Raw genomic sequence first — 27,337 nt, 5'->3', positions numbered from 1 at the left:
CTTTGCTCACACTCCTCCCTGCCCTCTACTGGTCAACCCAAGGTACTGCACGTCCACTACACTTTCTCAGCTGTTTCCCCACTGTAGTAACTGACACCTGTCTAAACGGTGCAAACCTTCCTTTCTCTCTTCTGACAAGTCTGTCCGTCAGTCAGGTCACCTTCCCTACAGGTGTAACAATGGGCGTAAGAGTGAGGATAAAGAAGAAACATCCTCCCTGGAGAAATGAATGCATTGTGTAAAAATATAATTCTGATGATTTTTGCTATGCACTGTTTATCATGATTTACTGTACTGTCTCCCACATGGGCTGTAGCAGGCAGGATTGCAAAGAGTTAGTTAAGGAAGAGTTGTTGGCACTAAGATGCGAGTCAGTTCCTGTTTTGAGTCTAGAGAGTGTTGAAGAAGAGAAAGGGTTGCATGCTGAGGAGTGTGTTCACAAGCAAGATAGCAAGGTAGCAAGTCCTGTGAAGTAACCAAGAAATAGGGGTGTTACACACATGTCCCAGGTATCCCGGTTCATGCTTCCTTCCCCTGGGTCCGCTTCCCTCTGTCGTGGCCCATGTTGGGTTTTACAAGTTGCCCAAGGAGGATCTATGACATCATCTCCCTAGATATGTTTAAAGCTTATTGATTCACTCACCTGTGTTTCGGTATTCAGTTTCTAAGACTTCAAGTCCTAGGTTAAGCATGCGCCACCATTTATACTGTTTATTTTTTATATTCGTGCTTGCATTCATTCCTGCTGGGTTCAACTCCAACTGCCCTACTGATCTGGTGACCCTTTCAGTGCTCGTTGCTCATGTGCCTTCCTGCTTGCTGCATTGCTGCCCGGGTCCCGTGTCCCCATCCGGACTTGAGCATTAGATCCACCTCACCTGGTGAGCCATAGGAAATGGCAATTTTGTCCAGAATGGGTCAGAATATCCTTAACCCCTTTCCGACATCGTACGTAATAGTACGCCGATATCGGACTCCCCCTGTTTGTTGCCCACAACAGCCGCAGGTGGGATCGCGATCCACCCGCGGCTGTTAACTAGGTAACCGATCGGTCGGCATGACAACCAGAGGTCTCCAGCAGACCTCTATGGTTATCATTGCTGGATTGCTATTAGTTCTGCCTGGTGGTCGGCGCTCATAGCAAGTGAGCATTTCTGCTACATTCAGGTGATCTGATCATCGCCTGTGTGTAGCGCAAGCAATCGAAGTACTGCAGCTTCTAGTCTCCCAGCAAATTTTTTTTTGTAACAGACTTTGGAATTTTTTTCACCACTTAAATAAAAAAGAACTTAGACATGTTTGGTGTCTATGAACTCGTAATCAAACAAACAAGGCAGCACACTGCAACGCTATAGCATGTGTAGGGATTCTACTCGCTCAGGTGCAGTGGGAACCAATCAGGAGGCAGGTTCCTTTAAAGTTCATGGGGTTTATTGCATCATAAACCCATAAAACAAAAGAGCACAAAAGAAATAGCCTTTAGCTCAGGCAAAATGCATAACAAATGTCCAGTCCTTTAGGCTCAGTCCTGGAGCCAGAACACACATGGGAGACTTCCCCTCCCCACATACTACCCTGTGTTTCAGGAGCAGTCTACATTATAAGGTTATAGCCACACCCACGAACCCAGCAGCTGACTGGTCACGTGACTGTGACCTCACCACAGGTCCTTGCAATACATTAGCAATATAGTGATATTACTTAGGGCTTACATTACAGAGACAAGTCGTCACTGAGACACATACCTCCCATCAACTATACAACCCTTAGCCATGCCACATATGCAAAAATGAAACATGAAAATTGAATTTCATTACTGCACTAGAAATATGAAAAATTGAGAATACTTAGCGCATAAATTGGCCAATTCATGTGTACCTGGTAGCCACGGTAAGACGATTCTCGTTTACCAGGACCTAAAAATGCCAATCCTCTCTTAGTCTACAACTCTATGGGAACCTAATGAGAATTCTCGCCTAGACTAAAGTCTATATCTCTGTGGAGGGGTAGTGATCCTGCTGTGATTAAAAATGCCTGAGCCTAAGGGGCGGAGTGCTCAGTCAGAAGGCGAATGCATACAAATCAAAAAACTGACCGTCACATCCAAACATGAATTAGGTTTGAACAGGGGCCTACCTAGAGTCACCAACTCATATACAATTAAAAAAACAAGGCAGCGCTATAGCATGCAAAAATGAAACATTTTCTATCAGGGCAGAGAAGTATGCCTGCGCAGGAGCACGATACTGGGAGCGATGAAGCAAGCAGGAGGGCGGCATCGCAAGAAGATGGGAGGCGCCTGACCCAGATCTGCAACACCCATCGGACCAGACCGCCCCCCCAGGTGAGTATAATAAAAGTTATTTTTCTTATCATTCAGGTTGGACCGGGGGCTTATCTACAGCATTATAGAATGCTGTAGATAAGCCCTGAAAGGCAGTGGCCGCATCTTATAGTGGCCAAAACAGGTGACAGATTTCCTTTAATAACACTTCCATGGACAGACTTGGCTCAAGCCTTACCACTTCATGAGTGGCAGAGGAGCCTTGGCCTTCAGACTTTAAATCATATACAGGGATCTGGGCTTAAAATAGGATCCCTTTTTTACATCTATAAAGTAGCGGCTGATTGGTAGAGTGAGCTGGCAGATTAGAGTTGACTAGCCGGGTCTAAACTAGGAAAGGCAGATACAGAACAAAATCAGGTGACAGAGAGAAGGGCAGCAAAATAGCCAAGATCACAATTAGGTGTTTAGGGTCAGAGACAGAATCATTGGGTAGGTAAAAGGTAAAGCAAGTCCAAGGTCAAGCAAGCAGGCTTAAATACCAGAACAATAGGGGAATCAACTAGTGTCAGTATATTCTTATAAATGGCAACTTTTAGCAGTAACGTGGAGCTTAAGTAGGATGTGGTACTGCACCATTAACAGCAGGCAGGTGATTACTCCTGCGAGCTGCTGGACAACACACACACAATTATTTTGCCTGACTTGGTGGCTCCACAGGTCTCAGCCTCACCAATATTTTTGACTGGACAGAGCTTGCACAACCCAGGGGACTATTGGTCTCGACATGTCCTGTAGTGCCAGCCATGCCTACAGAATGAAGATGGCAGAAGCAGACTTTGCAGGACTAGGTGCAGCTGGAGATGTGACAATGAATTTCTGTTTTAGTACTTTAGTTTGTTTTGTATCATTAGTAGAGTTGAGCGATACCGTCTGATACTTCAAAGTATCGTATCGGATGGTATCGGCCGATCTTTAAAAAAAGTATCGGTATCGCCGATTCCGATACCGGAAGTCCCATTCAAGTCTATGGGACTTCCGGTATCGGAATAAGAAAAACCCTTTCCTGCCCTTGTACAGCCTCTCTGGGGTCTGTACGGGCCTTTCGGGGGGCTGTGCCGGCCTGCCAGGGGGTCTGTGCAGGCTCCGGTGGTCTGTGCCGGCCTGCCGGGGGGCTGTGCCGGCCTGCCGGGGGGCTGTGCCGGCCTGCCGGTGGTCTGTGCAGGCTCCGGGGGGCTGTGCCGGGGGGCTGTGCAGGCTTCGGGGGTCTGTGCAGGCATCGTCCGATGGGACTACAAGTCCCATCGGGCGATGCCTGCTACCATGACAGTGATTGACACATTAGCCAATGATGGGACAGTAATAGTCCTATCATCCGGCTAATGTGTTGAATGTAAAAAAAAAAAAAAAAAATTACATGCTACATACATACAACATGCATACTACATACATGCTACATTCATACTACATACTACATACATGCTACATACATGTTACATTCATACTACATAAATACTACATGCAACATACATACTACATATATACTACATACATACTACATATATACTACATGCATGCTACATACATACTGCATGCTACATACATACTACATGCTACATACATACCACATACATACTACATACATACTACATGCATGCTACATGCATGCTACATGCTACATACATAACACATATATACTACATGCATGCTACATACATAGTACATGCTACATGCATGCTACATACATACTACATGCTACATACTACATATATACTACATGCATGCTACATACATACTACATGCTACATACTACATATATACTACATGCATGCTACATACATACTACATGCTACATACATACTACATATATACTACATGCATGCTACATACATACTACATGCTACATACATACTACGTATATACTACATGCATGCTACATACATACTACATGCTACATACATACCACATACATACTACATACATGCTACATGCTACATATATACTACATATATACTACATGCATGCTACATACATACTACATGCTACATACATACTACATATATACTACATACATACTACATACATACTACATGCTACATACATACTACATATATACTACATGCATGCTACATACATACTACATGCTACATACATACCACATACATACTACATACATGCTACATGCTACATATATACTACATATATACTACATGCATGCTACATACATACTACATGCTACATACATACTACATATATACTACATACATACTACATACATACTACATGCATGCTACATACATACTACATACATACTACATGCTACATACATACCACATACATACTACATACATACTACATGCTACATACATTCATACATATATACTACATGCATGCTACATACATACTACATATATACTACATGCATGCTACATACATACTGCATGCTACATGCATGCTACATACATACTACATACATACTACATGCTACATACATACCACATATATACTACATACATACAATACATTCATACAATACATACATAGACATACAGTACATATACCATAGAGTAACATACTTACCAATACTTGTCACATTGTTCCCCGAAGCCATTGTCTTTTCCGGAATAAATATTAACATAACAAACCACAAAAATACTCACCCACGATCCGAAGCAGTCCACGAGTGTGTCCCACGACGATCTTGGGTAGAGAACTGCAGCATCAGCTGATGCTGCCGTTCTCTACGGGCTGCAGGAATCCAATGACGGAAGGTAGGTATCCTTCCGCACTGTATTCCTCCGCCACTTAAAAAAAAAAAAAGTCCCTAGTCTCACTTTATGCCATTGCTGTGTGGGAAATTCATAGCATGTAGCATGCATGTAGTATATATGTAGTATGTATGTAGCATGTATGTAGTATGTATGTGGTATGTATGTAGCATGTAGTATGTATGTAGCATGCATGTAGTATATATGTAGTATGTATGTAGCATGTAGTATGTATGTAGTATGTATGTGGTATGTATGTAGCATGTATGTAGCATGTATGTAGCATGTAGTATGTAGTATGCATGTAGTATGCATGTAGTATGCATGTAGTATGTATGTAGCATGTATGTGGTATGTATGTGGTATGTATGTAGCATGTAGTATGTATGTAGCATGCATGTAGTATATATGTAGTATGTATGTAGTATGTATGTGGTATGTATGTAGCATGTAGTATGTATGTAGCATGCATGTAGTATGTATGTAGTATATATGTAGTATGTATGTAGCATGTATGTGGTATGTATGTATGTAGCATGTATGTGGTATGTATGTAGCATGTAGTATGTATGTAGCATGTAGTATGTATGTAGCATGCATGTAGTATATATGTAGTATGTAGTATGTATGTAGTATGTATGTGGTATGTATGTAGCATGTAGTATGTATGTAGCATGCGTGTAGTATGTATGTAGCATGCATGTAGTATGTATGTAGTATGCATGTAGTATGTATGTAGTATGTATGTAGTATGTATGTAGCATGTATGTGGTATGTATGTAGCATGTAGTATGTATGTAGCATGCATGTATGTATGTAGCATGTAGTATGTATGTAGTATGTATGTGGTATGTATGTAGCATGTAGTATGTATGTAGCATGTATGTAGCATGCATGTAGTATGTATGTAGCATGCATGTATGTATGTAGCATGCATGTAGCATGCATGTAGTATGTATGTAGTATGTATGTAGTATGTATGTAGCATGCAGCATGTATGTAGCATGTATGTAGCATGTATGTAGTATGTATGTAGTATATATGTAGTATGTATGTAGCATGTAGTATGTATGTAGCATGTAGTATGTATGTAGTATTTTTTTTTTTAACATTTAACACATTAGCCGGATGATGGGACTACTACTGTCCCATCATTGGCTAATGTGTCAATCACTGTCATGGTAGCAGGCATCGCCAGATGGGACTTTTAGTCCCATCGGACGATGCTTGCACAGACCCCCGGACATCAGCACAGCCCCCCGGCAGGCCGGCACAGCCCCCCGGCAGGCCGGTACAGACCCCCACAGGGTGCACAGACCACCGGCAGGCCGGCACAGCCCCCCGGCAGGCCGGTACAGACCCCCACAGGGTGCACAGACCACCGGCAGGCCGGCACAGCCCCCCGGCAGGCCGGTACAGACCCCGGGCAGTCCACACAGCCCCCCGGCAGGCCGGCACAGCCCCCCGGCAGGCCGGCAGAGACCCCCGGAAGGCCCGAAATGACGGCGCATCATGATGCGCACACACCGCGCATCATGATGACGTCAGGCTGTCAATCAACTTTGAACTTCCGATTCCGATGCCGAATTCCGATATTGAAAAAATATCGGAAGTCGGTATCGGAATTCCGATACAGCAAGTATCGGCCGATACCCGATACTTGCGGTATCGGAATGCTCAACACTAATCATTAGAGAATGATTTCTTATATGAGTATTGAAACTTCTATGCATATTGTGTATTGAGCGACAGTAACCAAAACATTTTTTGTGCCAATGTATTTAGGATAGTCCACCTTTTTGAAATTTATCTAGGGTGCATTTGTTTTCTTTACTTTAGAGGAACCACTCGAGAATCCAACTCGACATACCAGTACAATCATACAATTAGATCCACATCCTTTTCACATTTTATTCGAGAGCTTGAAGCTGTTAAGTGTAAACCATGACTGGTAATCAGTCATGTGAGGTAAAATGTTTGGTCCTCTTAAAATAAGTTATTTCTTTGGTTTTCTGCATTTTCAGTTTGTGGGGGAATAGACTTGAATTAAAATGTAAGTCATAAATAATTTACCTATTATTGAGCAGGTAGAAGACCACTATATACACCAAAAATAAATAACATTAAAACCAAAGATAAGTAAAGTGAATAACCTTAGTTATCTTGTGACTAGAGTTGAGCGAAACGGGTCGAAAAAATTCAAAAGTCGCCGACTTTTGGCAAAGTCGGGTTTCATGAAACGAAACCCGACCCTAGGATGAGGTCGGCCACGAGGTCGGCGACTTACGCGCCAAAGTCGCGTTTCAAAAGTTTGTTTTGCGCTCTTTTTCAGCCAATCAGGATCCACGGACACTGTGGGCAAGGTGATGACATAGGCACGGGTCACCACCATCTTTCAGAAGGGCATGCAAGTGATTGGCTTGCTTTGGTGGGCGTCACAGGGGGTATAAAAGGGCGTGCACGCCGACCGCCATCTTACTTCTGCCGATCTTAGTATAGGGAGAGGTTGCTGCTGATTCTGTAGGGAGAGCGTTAGGCAGGGAAGAAGACAAAAAAACTGCTTCTGCTGCTAGCGATTTGGCCTGCACAACACACAAGTCACTGTGTGTGCAGTGCAAGGGGAGGCTATATTGTGGTGTATCAGTGGTGTTGGTTGTTGGGCTGCCTTCTAAGGCTTCCTGACACGCTGGCATTGCTGTTTGCTCCGCAAACTGCTTTTTTAAAAGCAATCCAATCTCCCTTATCCTCTCGTCACTTTGGTCACAGGCAGCTGTGCCATCGAGCGTGTCACATAGCGCTCAGATATCAGTGGGCCGCACACAATCCACAAGTGTCCAGTGTCCAAAAGTGTATGCAGAGATTCAAAATCTCCATTATCCTCTCGTCACTTTGGTCACAGGCAGCTGTGCCATCGAGCGTGTCACATAGCGCTCAGATATCAGTGGGCCACACACAATCCACAAGTGTCCAGTGTCCAAAAGTGTACGCAGAGATTCAAAATCTCCATTATCCTCTCGTCACTTTGGTCACAGGCAGCTGTGCCATCGAGCGTGTCACATAGCGCTCAGATATCAGTGGGCCGCACACAATCCACAAGTGTCCAGTGTCCAAAAGTATACGCAGAGATTCAAAATCTCCATTATCCTCTCGTCACTTTGGTCACAGGCAGCTGTGCCATCGAGCGTGTCACATAGCGCTCAGATATCAGTGGGCCGCACACAATCCACAAGTGTCCAGTGTCCAAAAGTGTACGCAGAGATTCAAAATCTCCATTATCCTCTCGTCACTTTGGTCACAGGCAGCTGTGCCATCGAGCGTGTCACATAGCGCTCAGATATCAGTGGGCCGCACACAATCCACAAGTGTCCAGTGTCCAAAAGTGTACGCAGAGATTCAAAATCTCCATTATCCTCTCGTCACTTTGGTCACAGGCAGCTGTGCCATCGAGCGTGTCACATAGCGCTCAGATATCAGTGGGCCGCACACAATCCACAAGTGTCCAGTGTCCAAAAGTGTACGCAGAGATTCAAAATCTCCATTATCCTCTCGTCACTTTGGTCACAGGCAGCTGTGCCATCGAGCGTGTCACATAGCGCTCAGATATCAGTGGGCCGCACACAATCCACAAGTGTCCAGTGTCCAAAAGTGTACGCAGAGATTCAAAATCTCCATTATCCTCTCGTCACTTTGGTCACAGGCAGCTGTGCCATCGAGCGTGTCACATAGCGCTCAGATATCAGTGGGCCGCACACAATCTACAAGTGTCCAGTGTCCAAAAGTGTACGCAGAGAATCAAAATCTCCATTATCCTCTCGTCACTTTGGTCACAGGCAGCTGTGCCATCCAGCGTGTCACATAGCGCTCAGATATCAGTGGGCCGCACACAATCCACAAGTGTCCAGTGTCCAAAAGTGTACGCAGAGATTCAAAATCTCCATTATCCTCTCGTCACTTTGGTCACAGGCAGCTGTGCCATCGAGCGTGTCACATAGCGCTCAGATATCAGTGGGCCGCACACAATCCACAAGTGTCCAGTGTCCAAAAGTGTACGCAGAGAATCAAAATCTCCATTATCCTCTCGTCACTTTGGTCACAGGCAGCTGTGCCATCGAGCGTGTCACATAGCGCTCAGATATCAGTGGGCCGCACACAATCCACAAGTGTCCAGTGTCCAAAAGTGTACGCAGAGATTCAAAATCTCCATTATCCTCTCGTCACTTTGGTCACAGGCAGCTGTGCCATCGAGCGTGTCACATAGCGCTCAGATATCAGTGGGCCGCACACAATCCACAAGTGTCCAGTGTCCAAAAGTATACGCAGAGATTCAAAATCTCCATTATACTCTCGTCACTTTGGTCACAGGCAGCTGTGCCATCGAGCGTGTCACATAGCGCTCAGATATCAGTGGGCCGCACACAATCCACAAGTGTCCAGTGTCCAAAAGTGTACGCAGAGATTCAAAATCTCCATTATCCTCTCGTCACTTTGGTCACAGGCAGCTGTGCCATCGAGCGTGTCACATAGCGCTCAGATATCAGTGGGCCGCACACAATCCACAAGTGTCCAGTGTCCAAAAGTGTACGCAGAGATTCAAAATCTCCATTATCCTCTCGTCACTTTGGTCACAGGCAGCTGTGCCATCGAGCGTGTCACATAGCGCTCAGATATCAGTGGGCCGCACACAATCCACAAGTGTCCAGTGTCCAAAAGTGTACGCAGAGATTCAAAATCTCCATTAACCTCTCGTCACTTTGGTCACAGGCAGCTGTGCCATCGAGCGTGTCACATAGCGCTCAGATATCAGTGGGCCGCACACAATCCACAAGTGTCCAGTGTCCAAAAGTGTACGCAGAGATTCAAAATCTCCATTATCCTCTCGTCACTTTGGTCACAGGCAGCTGTGCCATCGAGCGTGTCACATAGCGCTCAGATATCAGTGGGCCACACACAATCCACAAGTGTCCAGTGTCCAAAAGTGATACGCAGAGATTCAAAATCTCCATTAACCTCTCGTCACTTTGGTCACAGGCAGCTGTGCCATCGAGCGTGTCACATAGCGCTCAGATATCAGTGGGCCGCACACAATCCACAAGTGTCCAGTGTCCAAAAGTGTACTCAGAGATTCAAAATCTCCATTATCTTCTCGTCACTTTGGTCACAGGCAGCTGTGCCATCGAGCGTGTCACATAGCGCTCAGATATCAGTGGGCCGCACACAATCCACAAGTGTCCAGTGTCCAAAAGTGTACGCAGAGATTCAAAATCTCCATTATCCTCTCGTCACTTTGGTCACAGGCAGCTGTGCCATCGAGCGTGTCACATAGCGCTCAGATATCAGTGGGCCGCACACAATCCACAAGTGTCCAGTGTCCAAAAGTGTACGCAGAGATTCAAAATCTACATTATCCTCTTGTCACTTTGGTCACAGGCAGCTGTGCCATCGAGCGTGTCACATAGCGCTTAGATATCAGTGGGCCGCACACAATCCACAAGTGTCCAGTGTCCAAAAGTGTACGCAGAGATTCAAAATCTCCATTATCCTCTCGTCACTTTGGTCACAGGCAGCTGTGCCATCGAGCGTGTCACATAGCGCTCAGATATCAGTGGGCCGCACACAATCCACAAGTGTCCTGTGTCCAAAAGTGTACGCAGAGATTCAAAATCTCCATTATCCTCTCGTCACTTTGGTCACAGGCAGCTGTGCCATCGAGCGTGTCACATAGCGCTCAGATATCAGTGGGCCGCACACAATCCACAAGTGTCCAGTGTCCAAAAGTGTACGCAGAGATTCAAAATCTCCATTATCCTCTCGTCACTTTGGTCACAGGCAGCTGTGCCATCGAGCGTGTCACATAGCGCTCAGATATCAGTGGGCCGCACACAATCCACAAGTGTCCAGTGTCCAAAAGTGTACCCAGAGATTCAAAATCTCCATTATCCTCTCGTCACTTTGGTCACAGGCAGCTGTGCCATCGAGCGTGTCACATAGCGCTCAGATATCAGTGGGCCGCACACAATCCACAAGTGTCCAGTGTCCAAAAGTGTACGCAGAGATTCAAAATCTCCATTATCCTCTCGTCACTTTGGTCACAGGCAGCTGTGCCATCGAGCGTGTCACATAGCGCTCAGATATCAGTGGGCCGCACACAATCCACAAGTGTCCAGTGTCCAAACGTGTACGCAGAGATTCAAAATCTCCATTATCCTCTCGTCACTTTGGTCACAGACAGCTGTGCCATCGAGCGTGTCACATAGCGCTCAGATATCAGTGGGCCGCACACAATCCACAAGTGTCCACTGTCCACAAGTGTACGCAGAGATTCAAAATCTCCATTATCCTCTCGTCACTTTGGTCACAGGCAGCTGTGCCATCGAGCGTGTCACATAGCGCTCAGATATCAGTGGGCCGCACACAATCCACAAGTGTCCACTGTCCACAAGTGTACGCAGAGATTCAAAATCTTCATTATCCTCTCGTCACTTTGGTCACAGGCAGCTGTGCCATCGAGCGTGTCACATAGCGCTCAGATATCAGTGGGCCGCACACAATCCACAAGTGTCCACTGTCCACAAGTGTACGCAGAGATTCAAAATCTCCATTATCCTCTCGTCACTTTGGTCACAGGCAGCTATGCCATCGAGCGTGTCACATAGCGCTCAGATATCAGTGGGCCGCACACAATCCACAAGTGTCCACTGTCCACAAGTGTACGCAGAGATTCAAAATCTCCATTATCCTCTCGTCACTTTGGTCACAGGCAGCTGTGCCATCGAGCGTGTCACATAGCGCTCAGATATCAGTGGGCCGCACACAATCCACAAGTGTCCACTGTCCACAAGTGTACGCAGAGATTCAAAATCTCCATTATCCTCTCGTCACTTTGGTCACAGGCAGCTGTGCCATCGAGCGTGTCACATAGCGCTCAGATATCAGTGGGCCGCACACAATCCACAAGTGTCCACTGTCCACAAGTGTGTGCAGAAATTCTAAAACTCCCCTGTCCTATAGACACCTTGTACCTTGTTTTACATTACTATATAGTTTGTTGGATTTTGTCTACATTTCTACCAAAAATGAGGAAGGCTGGTGGAAGAGGCCGTGGAATTGGGCGGGGGTTGGCAGCTGGTAATGATGGTGTTGGTGGTGGATCTGATGGTAGTGGCAAGAGCAAAATAGGACCAAATGCAGGAGGTGCTGACCCTGCGTCATCGTCTGTCTACAAAAGGCCTCGAACGCTTAGTTTTCTAGGAGTTGGCAAACCGCTTTTAAAGGCAGAGCATCAGGAAAAAGTTTTGTCTTACATTGCTGACTCTGCCTCCAGCTCTATCGCCTCCTCTTCTTCAGTTGTAAAAAGTAAAAGCACTGAGTCGTCATTGGAGGCTCATGTTCATGAACCACACCTTTCCTTGTGTCCTTCACCCCAACCAAGATTGAAGGATGACGCAGGCCATACTACTGATTACTCCATGGAGCTGTTTTCACATACCATGCCTGGATTATCAAGTCAAATGGTGAATTACCCAGGCCAAGATGAATCTGACATGGAGTGCACTGATGCACAGCCGCTGATGGATGATTCTGCTGGTACCTTCACTCAGAGCACTACATTGTCCTCGCAGTGTACAGAGCCAGATTTTGACCCTGATGAGACTCAGGTGCCCCTTCCCGCACACTACACCACCATACACGGTGACACAGAGAAAGGTGCACATGACATAGAAGAGGAGGTGATGGATGACCCAGTTGTTGACCCAGATTGGCATCCATTGGGGGAAGAGGGTGCTGCTTCCAATAGCTCAGATGAGGAGCATCCACAGCAGACATCGACATTGCAACAGCTGTTATCTGGCAGGCCCGGAGCACTCCAAAGACAGGTTCCAAACATCAAAAGAGTTGCTGGACAGCTTGTCCAGAGGGTCAAAAGATCACAGCGTGCTAGGCCGCAAAATGTCTGCCAAAGTAGGAAGAGTGCAGTGTGGCACTTTTTTGAACAAAATCCTCATGATCAGGCCAAGGTTATCTGTAAGAAGTGCGCAAAGACCTTTAGCCGAGGGAAAAATCTGAAAAATTTGAATACCAGTTGCATGCTTAGACATTTAACCAGCATGCACTTGCAAGCGTGGACACAACACCAAACCTCAAGTGCCACATGTGCAACTGATCACAACGAAGGTAGTCAGCAACGCTACATTGTTTCCCCCACTGTAAGCACACCGGTTAGCACAGCAGCAAATGTTGAGGTGTCGTTGCAAGGCCACAGCAGTCAGGGAATCCCACTGTTATATCAACGAAAGACTGATTCTAGGCCATCAGAAAGAACACCAACTCCATCACCATCATCAACCCTCTCTCAGTCCGCCCTGTCCACCGCTACTTCCACCATATGCAGCTCTCAAGTCCAGATCACCCTCCCAGACACTATGAGTAGGTCAAGAAAGTACTCAGTCTCTCATCCGTGTACACTGGGTTTGAACGCCCACATTGCCAAACTAATCTCGTTTGAGATGATGCCCTTTCGGTTGGTGGAAAGCACAGCTTTCCGCGAACTCATGGCCTATGCAGTACCACGCTATGACCTACCCAGTCGCCACTTCTTCTCTCGCAAAGCCATCCCAGCCCTCCACCATCATGTGAAAGACCGCATTGTCCATGCACTCAAGCAGTCAGTGAGCGGAAAGGTGCACCTCACAACTGATGCATGGTCCAGTCGGCATGGCCAGGGCCGTTACGTGTCCATCACTGCGCACTGGGTTAATGTGGTGGATGCAGGGTCTACAGGGGACAGCGGTGGTTGGACAGTGCTGCCTAGCCCACGGTATAGGAAACAGTTGGCTGTAGGTGTTCGACCCTCCTCCTCCTCCTCCTCCTCCAGAAGCGACAGCTCGTCCACAGAGCGCAGTCGTACGAGCACTCCATCTGCAGCTGCCACTGTTGCACACGATGTGTCCCCCTATCAAGCAGCTAGTGGAAAGCGTCAGCAGGCTGTGTTGCAGATGATGTGTTTGGGCGACAGACACACCGCCGAGGTGCTGGCCGAGTACTTGAAGCGACAAACTGAGTCATGGCTGGGCAGTGTACATCTTGAGGCAGGCAAGGTAGTTAGTGATAACGGCCGTAATTTTGTGGCAGCCATAGCCCTTTCAAAACTCAGCCACATACCTTGCTTGGCTCACACCTTGAACCTGGTGGTGCAGTGCTTCCTCAAAAATTATCCGGAGTTAACAGCCCTGCTCCAGAAGGTGCGAAGACTGTGCGCGCACATCCGCCGGTCGCCTGTACACTCCGTTCGTATGCAGAAGCTGCAGCGATTGCTCCACCTTCCCAACCACCGCCTCATTATCGACATTGCAACAAGTTGGAACTCCACCCTGCACATGGTGGAGCGGCTGTGCGAGCAGAGGCAGGCCATAATGCATTTGTGGGAGGATACACGGCCAGGCACTTTGAGAGCAGACATGGAGTTGACAGGCGTGCAGTGGTCGAAGCTGAAAGACCTTTGTAAAGTCCTTCAGTGTTTTGAGGAATGCACACGGCTGGTAAGCGCAGACGACGCCATCCTAAGCATGAGCATCCCACTTATGCGTCTGCTCATGCAAACTTTGACGCACCTTAAGGAGCAGGCGTCTGCAGCCAATGTTGATGAGGAGGAAGAGGAGGAGGGAATCCTTGATGACATTCAGCCATTGTCTGCTCAGGGACCTCTCCTGGACGAGGTGGAGGAAGAAGAGGAGGAGGAGGAGGAGGATGGGGATGATTACTTAGGGGAGGAGGATGCATCTCGTGGGGCAAGTGAAAATGTTGGCGTGGCAAGGTCTGGTACAGGGTTTGTGCGTGACTGGAGGGATGTGGATTTGCCAGAAAGTGCTCCTCCACCCAGCACTCGCAGTGCATCATTGACACCGGGAACATTGGCCCACATGTCAGATTATGCCTTGCGGATCCTAAAAAGGGACCCCCGCATTGCCAAAATGATGAACGATGACGACTACTGGTTGGCCAGCATCCTGGATCCACGCTATAAAGGCAAATTACAAAACATCATGCCACAGGAGAACCTTGACCTAATATTGGCTAATAAACAAGCAACTCTGGTAAATCGGTTGCTTGAGGCATTCCCAGCACACAGCAGCAGTGATGGTTCTCACACGAGCCGTACGGGCCGGGGGCAGCTTGGCAGAGGTGTTCATGGTGCACACAGCAGAAGTGGCGTTGGAGACAGGGGTTTCATGACAATGTTGTGGACTGATTTTTCAAATACCGCTCACACAACTGGTAATACTGCATCGATGGAAAGTGACAGGAGACAGCAGTTGTCAACTATGGTTACAAACTACTTTTCCTCCCATATCGATGTTCTCCCACACAGGTCATTCCCCTTTGACTATTGGGCCGCTAAACTGGACACCTGGCCTGAATTGGCCCAATATGCCTTACAGGAGCTCGCTTGCCCAGCTGCAAGTGTGCTATCGGAAAGAGTCTTCAGTGCAGCTGGATCAATCCTGACAGAAAAAAGGACCCGTCTGTCAACCCAAAATGTGGATGATCTAACCTTCATTAAAATGAACCACGCATGGGTTTCCAAGGATTTTGTCCCACCTTCCCCTGATGACACATAGGGTGACAGAAAAATGGCTTGCTTTGGTCCACCTCTTCCTGGTACTCCACCTATTTCGCCTTTTGCATCAGTTGAATGTCCAACATCAACATATGCCACTTTCTAAATCTCCCTAACTGTGCTGCCTCCCCCCCCATGGCCGGGGTCACCACCTAGCGCACGACACCGTGCGAGTGCCGTTGCCCTGGACAGGTGGGTAGGCCGACTCTTGGGCGCAGGCACTGGCACAGGGTCCCTCATAGTGCAATCAAGTGTCTCTGACGGTGGTGGTGCACACCCGCCGTCAGACACACCGCTGTACTATGAGGGGCCCAGTGCCAGTACCGACGCCCACGAGTGGGCCCCCCTTGCTTGGCCAGGGCCCCAGCATTTGCAATCTTTACCTCTCCCTGCTCCTCCGCTGTGTAATCTGGGCCGTCAAATCCATACTGTGCCTGACACCGTCTGAGCCTGCCTCATGCTGTATAGACATATATTTTGAATGTGTACGCTATCCATACATGATATCCGGGGATACGGTACCCCTTCTAACCTTTGTGCAATGACGTGCAATCCATACTGGGCCTAACACCGTCTGAGCCTGCCTCATGCTGTATAGACATATATTTTGAATGTGTACGCTATCCATACATGTTATCCGGGGATACGGTACCCCTTCTACCCTTTGTGCAATGACGTGCAATCCATACTGGGCCTAACACCGTCTGAGCATGCCTCATGCTGTATAGACATATATTTTGAATGTGTACGCTATCCATACATGTTATCCGGGGATACGGTACCCCTTCTAACCTTTGTGCAATGACGTGCAATCCATACTGGGCCTAACACCGTCTGAGCCTGCCTCATGCTGTATAGACATATATTTTGAATGTGTACGCTATCCATACATGTTATCCGGGGATACGGTACCCTTTCTAACCTTTGTGCAATGACGTGCAATCCATACTGGGCCTAACACCGTCTGAGCCTGCCTCATGCTGTATAGACATATATTTTGAATGTGTACGCTATCCATACATGTTATCCGGGGATACGGTACCCTTTCTAACCTTTGTGCAATGACGTGCAATCCATACTGGGCCTAACACCGTCTGAGCCTGCCTCATGCTGTATAGACATATATTTTGAATGTGTACGCTATCCATACATGTTATCCGGGGATACGGTACCCTTTCTAACCTTTGTGCAATGACGTGCAATCCATACTGGGCCTAACACCGTCTGAGCCTGCCTCATGCTGTATAGACATATATTTTGAATGTGTACGCTATCCATACATGTTATCCGGGGATACGGTACCCCTTCTAACCTTTGTGCAATGACGTGCAATCCATACTGGGCCTAACACCGTCTGAGCCTGCCTCATGCTGTATAGACATATATTTTGAATGTGTACGCTATCCATACATGTTATCCGGGGATACGGTACCCCTTCTAACCTTTGTGCAATGACGTGCAATCCATACTGGGCCTAACACCGTCTGAGCCTGCCTCATGCTGTATAGACATATATTTTGAATGTGTACGCTATCCATACATGTTATCCGGGGATACGGTACCCCTTCTAACCTTTGTGCAATGACGTGCAATCCATACTGGGCCTAACACCATCTGAGCCTGCCTCATGCTGTATAGACATATATTTTGAATGTGTACGCTATCCATAAATGTTATCCGGGGATACGGTACCCTTTCTAACCTTTGTGCAATGACGTGCAATCCATACTGGGCCTAACACCGTCTGAGCCTGCCTCATGCTGTATAGACATATATTTTGAATGTGTACGCTATCCATACATGTTATCCGGGGATACGGTACCCTTTCTAACCTTTGTGCAATGACGTGCAATCCATACTGGGCCTAACACCGTCTGAGCCTGCCTCATGCTGTATAGACATATATTTTGAATGTGTACGCTATCCATACATGTTATCCGGGGATACGGTACCCCTTCTAACCTTTGTGCAATGACGTGCAATCCATACTGGGCCTAACACCGTCTGAGCCTGCCTCATGCTGTATAGACATATATTTTGAATGTGTACGCTATCCATACATGTTATCCGGGGATACGGTACCCTTTCTAACCTTTGTGCAATGACGTGCAATCCATACTGGGCCTAACACCGTCTGAGCCTGCCTCATGCTGTATAGACATATATTTTGAATGTGTACGCTATCCATACATGTTATCCAGGGATACGGTACCCTTTCTAACCTTTGTGCAATCACGTGCAATCCATACTGGGCGTGAGAACGGCTGGCGAGCTGTTAAGCAAGCTACAGCACCTGTCCAGACAAGTACAGGGATTCCCTAGCGAGGAGACTTATTTGATTGTTTTCTATGTTGCGACAGCAATTTTTGGGGAGCACTATACTCTGGAGAATGATAGATGGGGCCCACCATACACTGGAACATTCCAAAGGTGGACATCAGACACTGTAGCAGCATTTACAGGGCCCATTATACACTAGAGCATTAGAAATGGGGCCCATTATGTTTGGAGCATTATTTGGGCCCATAAGACAGTGGAGCTTCATCCATGGGGACCAACATATACTGTAGCATTATGTGGAGCTCATCATATACTGTTTCAAACATTATATGGGACCAATGATTCTGTATGGAGAAATAGATGGGCCTCGTCATGAGATGTAAAAAGTGAGGTATTTTTCATTGTACTATACCGCTATTTCTCTGCCGTATCGGAGCATGATGAGTTGTGGTATGTGTTAAAGGGGCGCTCTTTCACCCAGGGCACATGAAAACCTGCAGCCAGCCCTCCCCCCCCACAACTTTAGCCAAATAACCCCCATTTTTCAGTGCGTAACTTGTATTATGAAGTTAATTAAGGTTGACAAGCTTAAGTAAGAAGAATTGATGCTTTTGGCATTCAAATGGGCACTGTAGGTGTGTTTCCTGTCCTCCTCTCACTGCCGACTTTTATTCCCCATTGACTTACATTGGGTTTCGTGTTTCGGGACGACCCCGACTTTTCCCTATAATCGGACGATCTTGCTCGACCCGACTTTTGGAAAAGTCGGATTTCACGAAACGAAACGCGACCCTAAAAAAGCAAAAGTCGCTCAACTCTACTTGTGACCATGGTTTCTGTCAAAGGGGACCATCTAATTAGAGTGAGTTGAACATTCAGTTTTTAAAGATCAGTTGAGAGCAGGAAAATTTGCAAGTGTAGTGATCTGAGCAACTTAAAGAAAAGACACATTGTGATACCTTACCAACTGGCTCAGGGTATCACCATCCGCAAAATGGTAGGTCTTATGGTTGTAACCTACTAAAAGTAGTCTAAGGCTGGAGTCACACTAACCTGCGCAAAATACGGTCAGTATTTTACATGCGTAATACGGATGACAGACCCCTAAACAGTGCTCCGTATGTCATCCGTAATCAAGGTGTGGTCGTGTATTTTGCGCATGTCAGCATCCGTATGTAATCCCTATCAGTGGCGTATCCAGGGGGGGGCAGCCGGGGCAGTTGCCCCGGGCGCAGCCAGCAGGGGGGCGCAGTCGGGCCGCCTAATGCAGCGGTCCGCAGTGTCTCCCCCCCGGCGGCTGCGCTCTGCCGCCCCCCATCCTGTGAGCCGGCTGTTCTCTGTGACGGCTGTCAAGCTGACAGCCGACGCAGAGAAGGAGGCCGCGCCGGCTCCCAGGCAGCAATTGTACTGGCGTCTATACAGACGCCTGTACAATTAGCTCTGACCGCCGGGTCAGAGCGACGTCAGCAGCGTGATCATGTCATGTGATCACTCTGCTGACGTCACTCCCCGGCGCCCAGAGCAAACGCTGGTGGTAAGTGTGCTCCTCTGTGGAGCTGAAGAACCACCGAAGATGGGAGATGGGGGGTGTTAATGAGTGGGGGGGTTATTGAGTGGGGAAGGGGGTTAATGAGTAGGGGGGTTAATGAGTGGGGGTTAAAGTGTGGGGGGTTAATGAGTGGAGATGGGGTTTAATGTGGGGATGGGTGTTAATGAGTGGGGGGTTATTGAGTGGAGATGGGGGTTAATGTGGGGATGGGGGTTAAAGTGAGGGGGTTAATGTGGAGATGGGGTTAATGAGTGGGGGGGTTGATGAGTGAAGATGGGGGTTAATGAGTGAGTGGGGGGTTAATGAGTGGAGATGGGGTTAATGTGGGGATGGGGGTTAATGAGTAGAGATGGGGGTTAAAGTGTGGGGGTTAATGTGGGGATGGGGTTAATGAGTGGGGGGGTTAATGTTTGGGGGTTAATGAGTGGGGCGTTAATGAGTGTGGGGGTTAATGAGTGGCGATGGGGGTTAATGTGGGGATGGGGGTTAATGAGTAGAGATGGGGGTTAAAGTGTGGGGGTTAATGTGGGGATGGGGTTAATGAGTGGGGGGTTAATGTGTGGGGGTTAAAGTATGGGGGTTAATGAGTGGGGCGTTAATGAGTGTGGGGGTTAATGAGTGGCGATGGGGGTTAATAAGTGGGGGGTTAATGTGTAGGGGGGTTAATGTATGGGGTTTAATGAGTGGAGATGGGGTTAATTAGTGGGGATGGGGGTTAATGAGTGGGGGTACATAATGTGTGGGGGGATTTGGGAGTGGGGATGGGGGATACTTAATGTGTGGGGGGATTTGGAGTGGGGATGGGGGGTACTTAATGTGTGGGGGGATTTGGAGTGGGGATGGGGGGTACTTAATGTGTGTGGTGGATTTGGAGTGGGGATGGTATTTAACGTGTGTGGGGAGATTTGAGGACACAAAATGAAGAGTATGTATGAGGGCATATATGAGGAAGCAGTATGGGGGATGGGTGCAGACAGTAAGGGGTGCGAACGGATGAATTTATGTGGGCACAGTATGGGGAGTGAGGGTGATGGGATGTGTGCAGACACAGTATGGGGAGTCGAGGATATGTGTAAGCAGACAGTATAGAGAGTGAGGGGGTAAATATATGAGGAGACAGTATGGTGAACAGGAGGATGATAGAGGAGACAGTATGAGGAGGGAGGGGAATAGTGTGAGGCGACAGTATATTGCAGACATTTTTATTTAGGAGCATTATAATGACACTTCTATCTTTAAGGGCGTTGTGTGAAGATTTGCTGCAGAAGACCGGAGAAGATGGAAGTCTGCTGAGACGAGATGTGGATGAGAAAACTCATCATGGGGTCTGGACAAGAAGAAGAAAAGGAGAACGACTGCAGAGACGACGTCATCTATAAGGTACCTGGATGTAAATATTATTAGTGATACTGACTAATTCTCATGTTTTTATTTGTTAGGAACATTACAGGGGTTGTCCATGTTTGTGCTGAGTCTGCTGTCATTCTATGTGACTGCAGACTTCTGAATTCTCACAGTGCTCACTGAACGCTGTTAGGATTCTCTCATGCTGGTAATTTACATACATGCGGTCACATGCTGACTAGACGTGTGTGGCCTCACTCAATGAAAATGAACAGAGCGAGGCCGGGCACGTCTAGTTGGAATGTGGCCAGAAGTATACAAATCACATACTTGTGCTGACATGACTGTACATTGGCAAGGGAGAATCCTAAAAGTGTGCAGTGCATTCGTTGTGAGAATTCAGAAGCTCCAATGTCAGGACTCAGCTCTGCAGGTTGCCGTAGTCATCACATGGACACTTCACTCATATGCGATTTTCATAGATGTGGTCTTGTGACAACGAGCTTCTCTTCCTGCTTTCAGTTTTTTACTGAACATTGAGAGCATTAGGGAGAGCAGCTCGTGGGTACATGGCTAAGTGTGCAAGTCACATATGTACTTTTTTTTTTGGGGGGGGGGGGCGCCGAACCAAATTCTTGCCCCGGGTGCCAGAAAGCCTAGATACGCCTGTGATCTCTATGGCATCCGTATGGCATCCGTATGGTGAGACTTTCTCGCAGGCTTGCAAAATGGACATATAATGGAGCCCTATGACAGTTTTAATAAAGAAATGAAAGAATAGATATACACACATAGAATGCATATATATATATATATATATATTCTATCTATTCTTTCATTTCTTTATTAAAACTGTCAGTGTGAGTTTACTGTATCGTGCACTGAATTGCAGGCTTTGCTAAAAGACACCTGGTGCGTATTTCTCGCAAGTCACACGTGTGGTCCGTGTGTAATCCGTATTTTTTGCGCACCCATAGACTTGCATTGGCGTATTACAGGCGTAGTACGCTGACAATCGCAGCATGCTGCGAGTGGCACGGAGCGTAGGATACTGAGGAGAAATATACGGCTGGTGCGAGTGACCCCATAGAAAATCATTGGTACGTGTCTAATGCGTGCTTTTTGCGCCTCTCACTCTCCCGTATTCCTCGCCAGTGTGACCCCGGCCTAAGAAAGAACAACTGATAAATTAGTGACTGGGTCAAGGGTGCCCAAGCCTCATTAATGTGTGTTGGCAGAAAACATGTTGGCTATGACTCAAGGGTTTTGAATATATTGTGCACAGATACCTGCAAATGAGGTTATGTTACTGCAGACTGGTCGGAGGTCCATGCTGACCCCTGTACACTAGTCTCTGACTTGTTGGGTCTCCCAGGCTGAAAGTGGATGGTATTTTTTTAAAAGATGGGTGGACTGGGCCATTTCCAAGACCAGAGTGGTGGGGATTCTTTGGAGAGTCGGGACGGTTTGGGTGCAGGATGTAAACAATTATTGGCAATTATGGTGCTTGTTCATTCCTTACCTGTAAAAGAGATGTCACCTGGATGCACTCTTGGAAGAGGACAAACAGGTTCATGCAGTGTGTAATTCTTGGGAATGTCCTGCTTGGAAACCTTAGTTCTTGGCATTCATGTGGATGTTCCTTTGACACATACCACGTGCCTAAACATATTTGCAGAGAAAGTACATCCCTTCATGACACCAGTATTCTCGAATGGAAGAGGTCGGCGCCAGCTGGATAAGGAGCCCTGCAACACTGCAAATAGTGTTCAGGAATGGTTTTATCATGCTGCTGCAATGCAGGTAGGTGCAGGCTCCACAAGATGGCAGAAGAGTGGAAGCAGGACTGCACCTAAACAGAGCTGGCCTGCAGTGCAGCAATGAGGCTACCACAGGTGGCATCAGAATAGTCAAACAAGCCAGGTCAAATCCAAGAGTGTAGCGCAGTACCAAAGGAATAAGCAAACTCATGGACAGAGACAAGCCAGGGAATCAGCAACAGTCAGAAGCGGATCAGACAAAAAACAGAAGCAGGTCAGGATACAAGCCAAGTCAAAATCAGGAAGTCAGCACACTAAAGGGAAACACTGACTCAGGACGAGAATAGGGGAAAACAGAGACACGGGGTCAAATAGCAAATGTGGCAGGGCCAATCAGAGCAATCAGAGTCAGCTACAGGAGCCCTAGGCAAAACTATAACCGACATCACCTGCAGGAAGCAGCGGCGATAAATAGCAAACCTGAAACCAGACTGAGGCTGAGAAAGGTTAACCCCTACATGACCAGACTGGGAAAATGGAAAAACAGGACGGTCTGGCTCATGACAGGTTTGGTGACTTTCAAGCTATATCTCACTAATAAGAAAATAAATACAAAAATGAACACTTTATTTGAGCATGTCATACTACACACAATATAATAACATGAATCACAATGACTGGTCATAGGTTTTTCTAAAAATAATCCCTAAGATCATGACGTAGGAAGAAAACATTTTTCTTTTGAAACAACGTGTAACCCTTTATTAGAAGCAAGAGCAAGGGTTTGCCATGCAAAATAAATCACAAAACTGATTTATAAATTTACACAAATTTACACCAGGTTCTAATAATGCACTTGAATAGTTCATCTTTGTGTTCATTTAAGAATGGATAAACTTGTAATGCAAAGGGTAAAAGATGTGGTTTAACTGTAATTTCTACAACAAATCCCACTAATTACCAGTGACTAGTCATCTAGACTTGGTTGATCCTTTTAATGGCCACGCTATTATCTGTAATCATGCCTATTGTGCTCATCATTTACATAACAATATACCATGACATTAATGGAATTCATTCATTGCTCACTTTTTATTAACAAAAGCCTATTCTTCAGAAATCATTTAAATTTAGTGGTAAAAAACAGAAACCAGTAGTTTGCCTTTAAAGGACTGTACATTCAGAACCATACATTTCTATACATTTCCTTAGTGCATAAGAAGGCCAAAATGAAGAGCATCCCAGTCAATAATTTTCTTTTAGCTATGGTTTAATTAAAAATAATAACTTTACAGCACTCCCTATGGATTCAGCTCTGGCTGGTCCAGAGGTCTTTGCCAGCTCCAAAAGCAGTGTCTGCCCCATTTGGAAGCCCAAGCGTCTTGAGATGATTGGAAACATCAGATGAAATACTATTCTAGTTACCAAACCTTGGGGACTTCCGAATGAGGCATAACACCACTTCCGGAGCCGGCGGAGACATTTGGAGTAGCCAACGCTGGATCTGTGGGGTTGGAGCTTGAGTATGCCCTTGCTTATTATTCTTAATCAATCCATGGCTTAAAAAAAAGTAATTTATAGTTGAACAACCCCCCTTAAAGAGCCCTATTTATTAGTAACAGGGTAGAGCAACTGCAAAGGCCAACTCCATATCATTAGAACTCAGCAAATCCATCTTTTATGGTCAGCTCTTTACTTGAATAGCCGTAATGTACTACATTGGAGTGGAAAATTATGGCTTCGTTGTCAGAGTGTGGGAAAAAAACATCCTCCATAAAAATTGAGAGTTTATTATTTTCTATTTGTGTTTATTATATCTGCATCCAAATTATGACACATCTGTGGGTCATGGACTGTGATGCTTGGATTGTTTGTGGATGCCTTGGCCGAAACTTGACAGCCTCATATGAGGCTATCAAGGGTGGGTCACGCGAGTCCCTTCATGATGGTCCATGCCTGGTCCGTGACATACAGATGTAGCATCTTTTTAAGCAGCCTATATGGTATGGGAAGGACTCGGCTACCAAGGCCACCCTTCTGTGAGGTGACTGACAATCTTCGGCAAAAGGGTGACCAGCGATGAAATCTTTAGTCGCTGGAGTAGGTGTACATGGCTAAGCCTGAATCTATTGGAGGGGAAGTTGCTGTAAACAATTCATAAAGACTGTGAATTGTAGCAAGAGTAGAGTGGTGGACTACTTTTGATAACTTTTACGGCCCCTCAAGGATTTTACTGTTGTCCTGAAGGTATTACAACTGAAATATTTAAACCTGAAGATTTGGTGAACTATTTCTACTAGAAAGTGACAAGAACTGCTCAGTAAAGATTGTTGGTATGTTACAACGTGCCATTCTGCCCTCTTTCACTTTAGTGGAGATATCACAGTACTTGGGTTTTCATTCACACCAATGCGTTTCGGCATCTTTTTCAATGTAAAAAACCTTGCCGTCTTCGTATCATTTCATCTCCACAGCTTAGCTGGAAATGCATTTTTCGAAAAGGAATTGTCCTGAAAGAGCTAGTCCTTTAAGCTCATTAGTCTCTCCATCGTTCGCTTTAATGTGTGCAGCTTAGAAGAACCTTACACATTTTAGAAGCATCCAAAATGAATGAAGCTAGTCTGTCTTGAGTTTCTCAGCTCCAATGGTCTAAAAGAAGCCTCTAGATGCCACATTATGTACAGCCTTAATGGACTATTTTCCATGGAATCAAATTGATGAGATATTTGTAGGCCATAAGTAATTGCTTGTTCACAATTCAGACTATGCTACATGTTACTTATTTACATCGTGGTGTAGATTTTCTTCTTGAAACAATGCCAAATTCCAATATTTCTACTATTCCTTTGACTTTCCCCTTCTTCCGGGTTCTATACGTTTTTCTCTCTGCTGTCTCATTGTAGCGTCCTCAGGGGCAGATTGTGCCACTCATATGTATTTGCCTGTAAGGTGGTATAAAAGAGCTAGTATAAACTAGAACTAGTAAAAAAAAATGCGTAAACCTTTTCACACCCACTGGCAGTGCTTCTGGTTTAACTCTTTCAGCGAGAGGTAGTCTGCTGCAACATTGGCTACTTTTGATAGTTTGCCACCATGCTGCTGTGGCAAGGGAGTTGTAGAAAATATATTTTCTTTCTGATGGTCAGAACTTTTGTTTCTTTCTTGTTCCTTCACATTCTCTGCTTCTTGATGACCATAAATTTCATCTTTCTCATCATCACATTCGAGATTTGCAATGACTTCTTCCACAAGTACAGGCATCTGTGTGACTCTATTTGGAGCATTCTGCTCAAATGACCCATTATAGACACCAAAACTTGCAAGAGATTGAGGCGCACAGAGATACTCAGCCTGGAACAGAGGCATATCTTCATTGGTTGGGGAGTGTAAAGACTGATTTAAAATTGTTGATGGAAAATGGTCATATTCGAAGTAGACAGAAGAGAAATATTCCTGATTGTTAAAGCTTGAGCCGGAGTGTCCCAATTTGTCTTTGTGCCCTTCTGATTTTGGAGTTGGGGGGCTTTTCAGATGTTGTTCTTCTACATTACAGTTAAAACTAACAGGGGAAATAACAACAGGACTTGGATCTTGGAAGAATGGTGAAAAAACATAAGGGGTAGACAGCCATTTCTGAAAAGAAAAAGAGGAAGAATTATAATTATTAACTGCTTATGTAAGGACTATTAAATTGTAGTTGTTTCTCAACCTCTACTGATATGGGAGTGTAACATGTGCCCACTTTTTCCTTGAGAAGACCATTGCTGACTAGCAATATCTTAGCATCCTATGACAAATCGTGTCTATCATGTCTATATTAAAAAATAACAAATATGCCATAGTGTAATAACATACAATGAGTTACACTTATCTTCCAAAGGTCAACTACCGGGACTACTGGTGTTTGAGGGTGCAAACATTGTCTTGGATATAAGGACATTCCCATTCCCCCAACCACAGTCTGGAAGTTATCCCCCATCTATTGGATAAGGGATATGTTCCCAATCACTGGGAATCTGACCGCTTGAACCCCCACAGATCCCGAGAACCATGGCTCTGATGAGCCCCATGTGCATGGGCTGCTAGTCCATAATGTGCACTGCTGCTCCATTCATTGTTAATGAGACTGTAGAAGATAGCTAAGTGCTGCAGTCAGCTTTGTCTTCGGCACGCCAATAAGAGTGAATATGGCATTGTACATGATAGACCACTCTTTCATTCACACGGAGCTCTGGAGAGCCCTATTTCTCAGGATCGGTGGGAATCCAAGCGGTAGTACATACAGCAATGGGGAAGCTATTCAGTATCAAGTGGATAGAAGATAAGGTCCAAAACTGAGGATATGCCTTTAAGATCAGAGCTCAGGTTTAAAGGATCTATCTACAGTGGCTTGTAAAAGTTTAGGCAAATGGGCCTATGCAAAGATTTGGGTACTCTGCATAGTTAGTACTTAGTAGCACCACCTTTTGAAAGTATCACAGCTTGTAAATGATTTTTGCAGCCAGCAAAGAGTCTTTCAATTCTTGTTTGAAAGATTTTCATCCATTCTTCTTTGGAAAATTCCGCCAGTTCTATGAGATTCCTGGGTTGTCTTGCATGCACTGATATTTTGAGCTCTAGCCACAGATTTTCAATGATGTTCACATCAGGGGACTGTGAGGGCCATTGTAAAACCTTCAGCTTGCGTATATTGAGGCAATGTTTTGTGGATTGTGATATGTGTTTAGGATCATTATC

At 46.0% G+C, this 27,337-nt stretch overlaps 1 protein-coding gene across 1 annotated transcript in view; it reads right to left on the bottom strand.

Moving 5' to 3' along the window:
* Positions 1-23,210: 23,210 nt before the first annotated feature.
* IL2RB (interleukin 2 receptor subunit beta) overlaps positions 23,211-27,337 on the bottom strand; it is a 129,006-nt gene continuing 124,879 nt past the window's right edge. The window contains exon 15 of the mRNA XM_073574344.1: positions 23,211-26,233. Coding sequence (XP_073430445.1) covers positions 25,607-26,233 — 627 coding nt within the window. The 3' untranslated portion in view covers positions 23,211-25,606. The remainder of the gene's footprint in view (positions 26,234-27,337) is intronic.

This window comes from Dendrobates tinctorius, unplaced genomic scaffold, assembly GCF_039654945.1.
Source record: "Dendrobates tinctorius isolate UK_male_01 unplaced genomic scaffold, ASM3965494v1 ptg000038l, whole genome shotgun sequence".
Taxonomy (NCBI): Eukaryota; Metazoa; Chordata; class Amphibia; order Anura; family Dendrobatidae; genus Dendrobates; species Dendrobates tinctorius.
The sequence above is the reverse complement of the archived record's forward strand: the minus strand, read 5'-3'. Positions and strand labels throughout refer to the sequence as shown.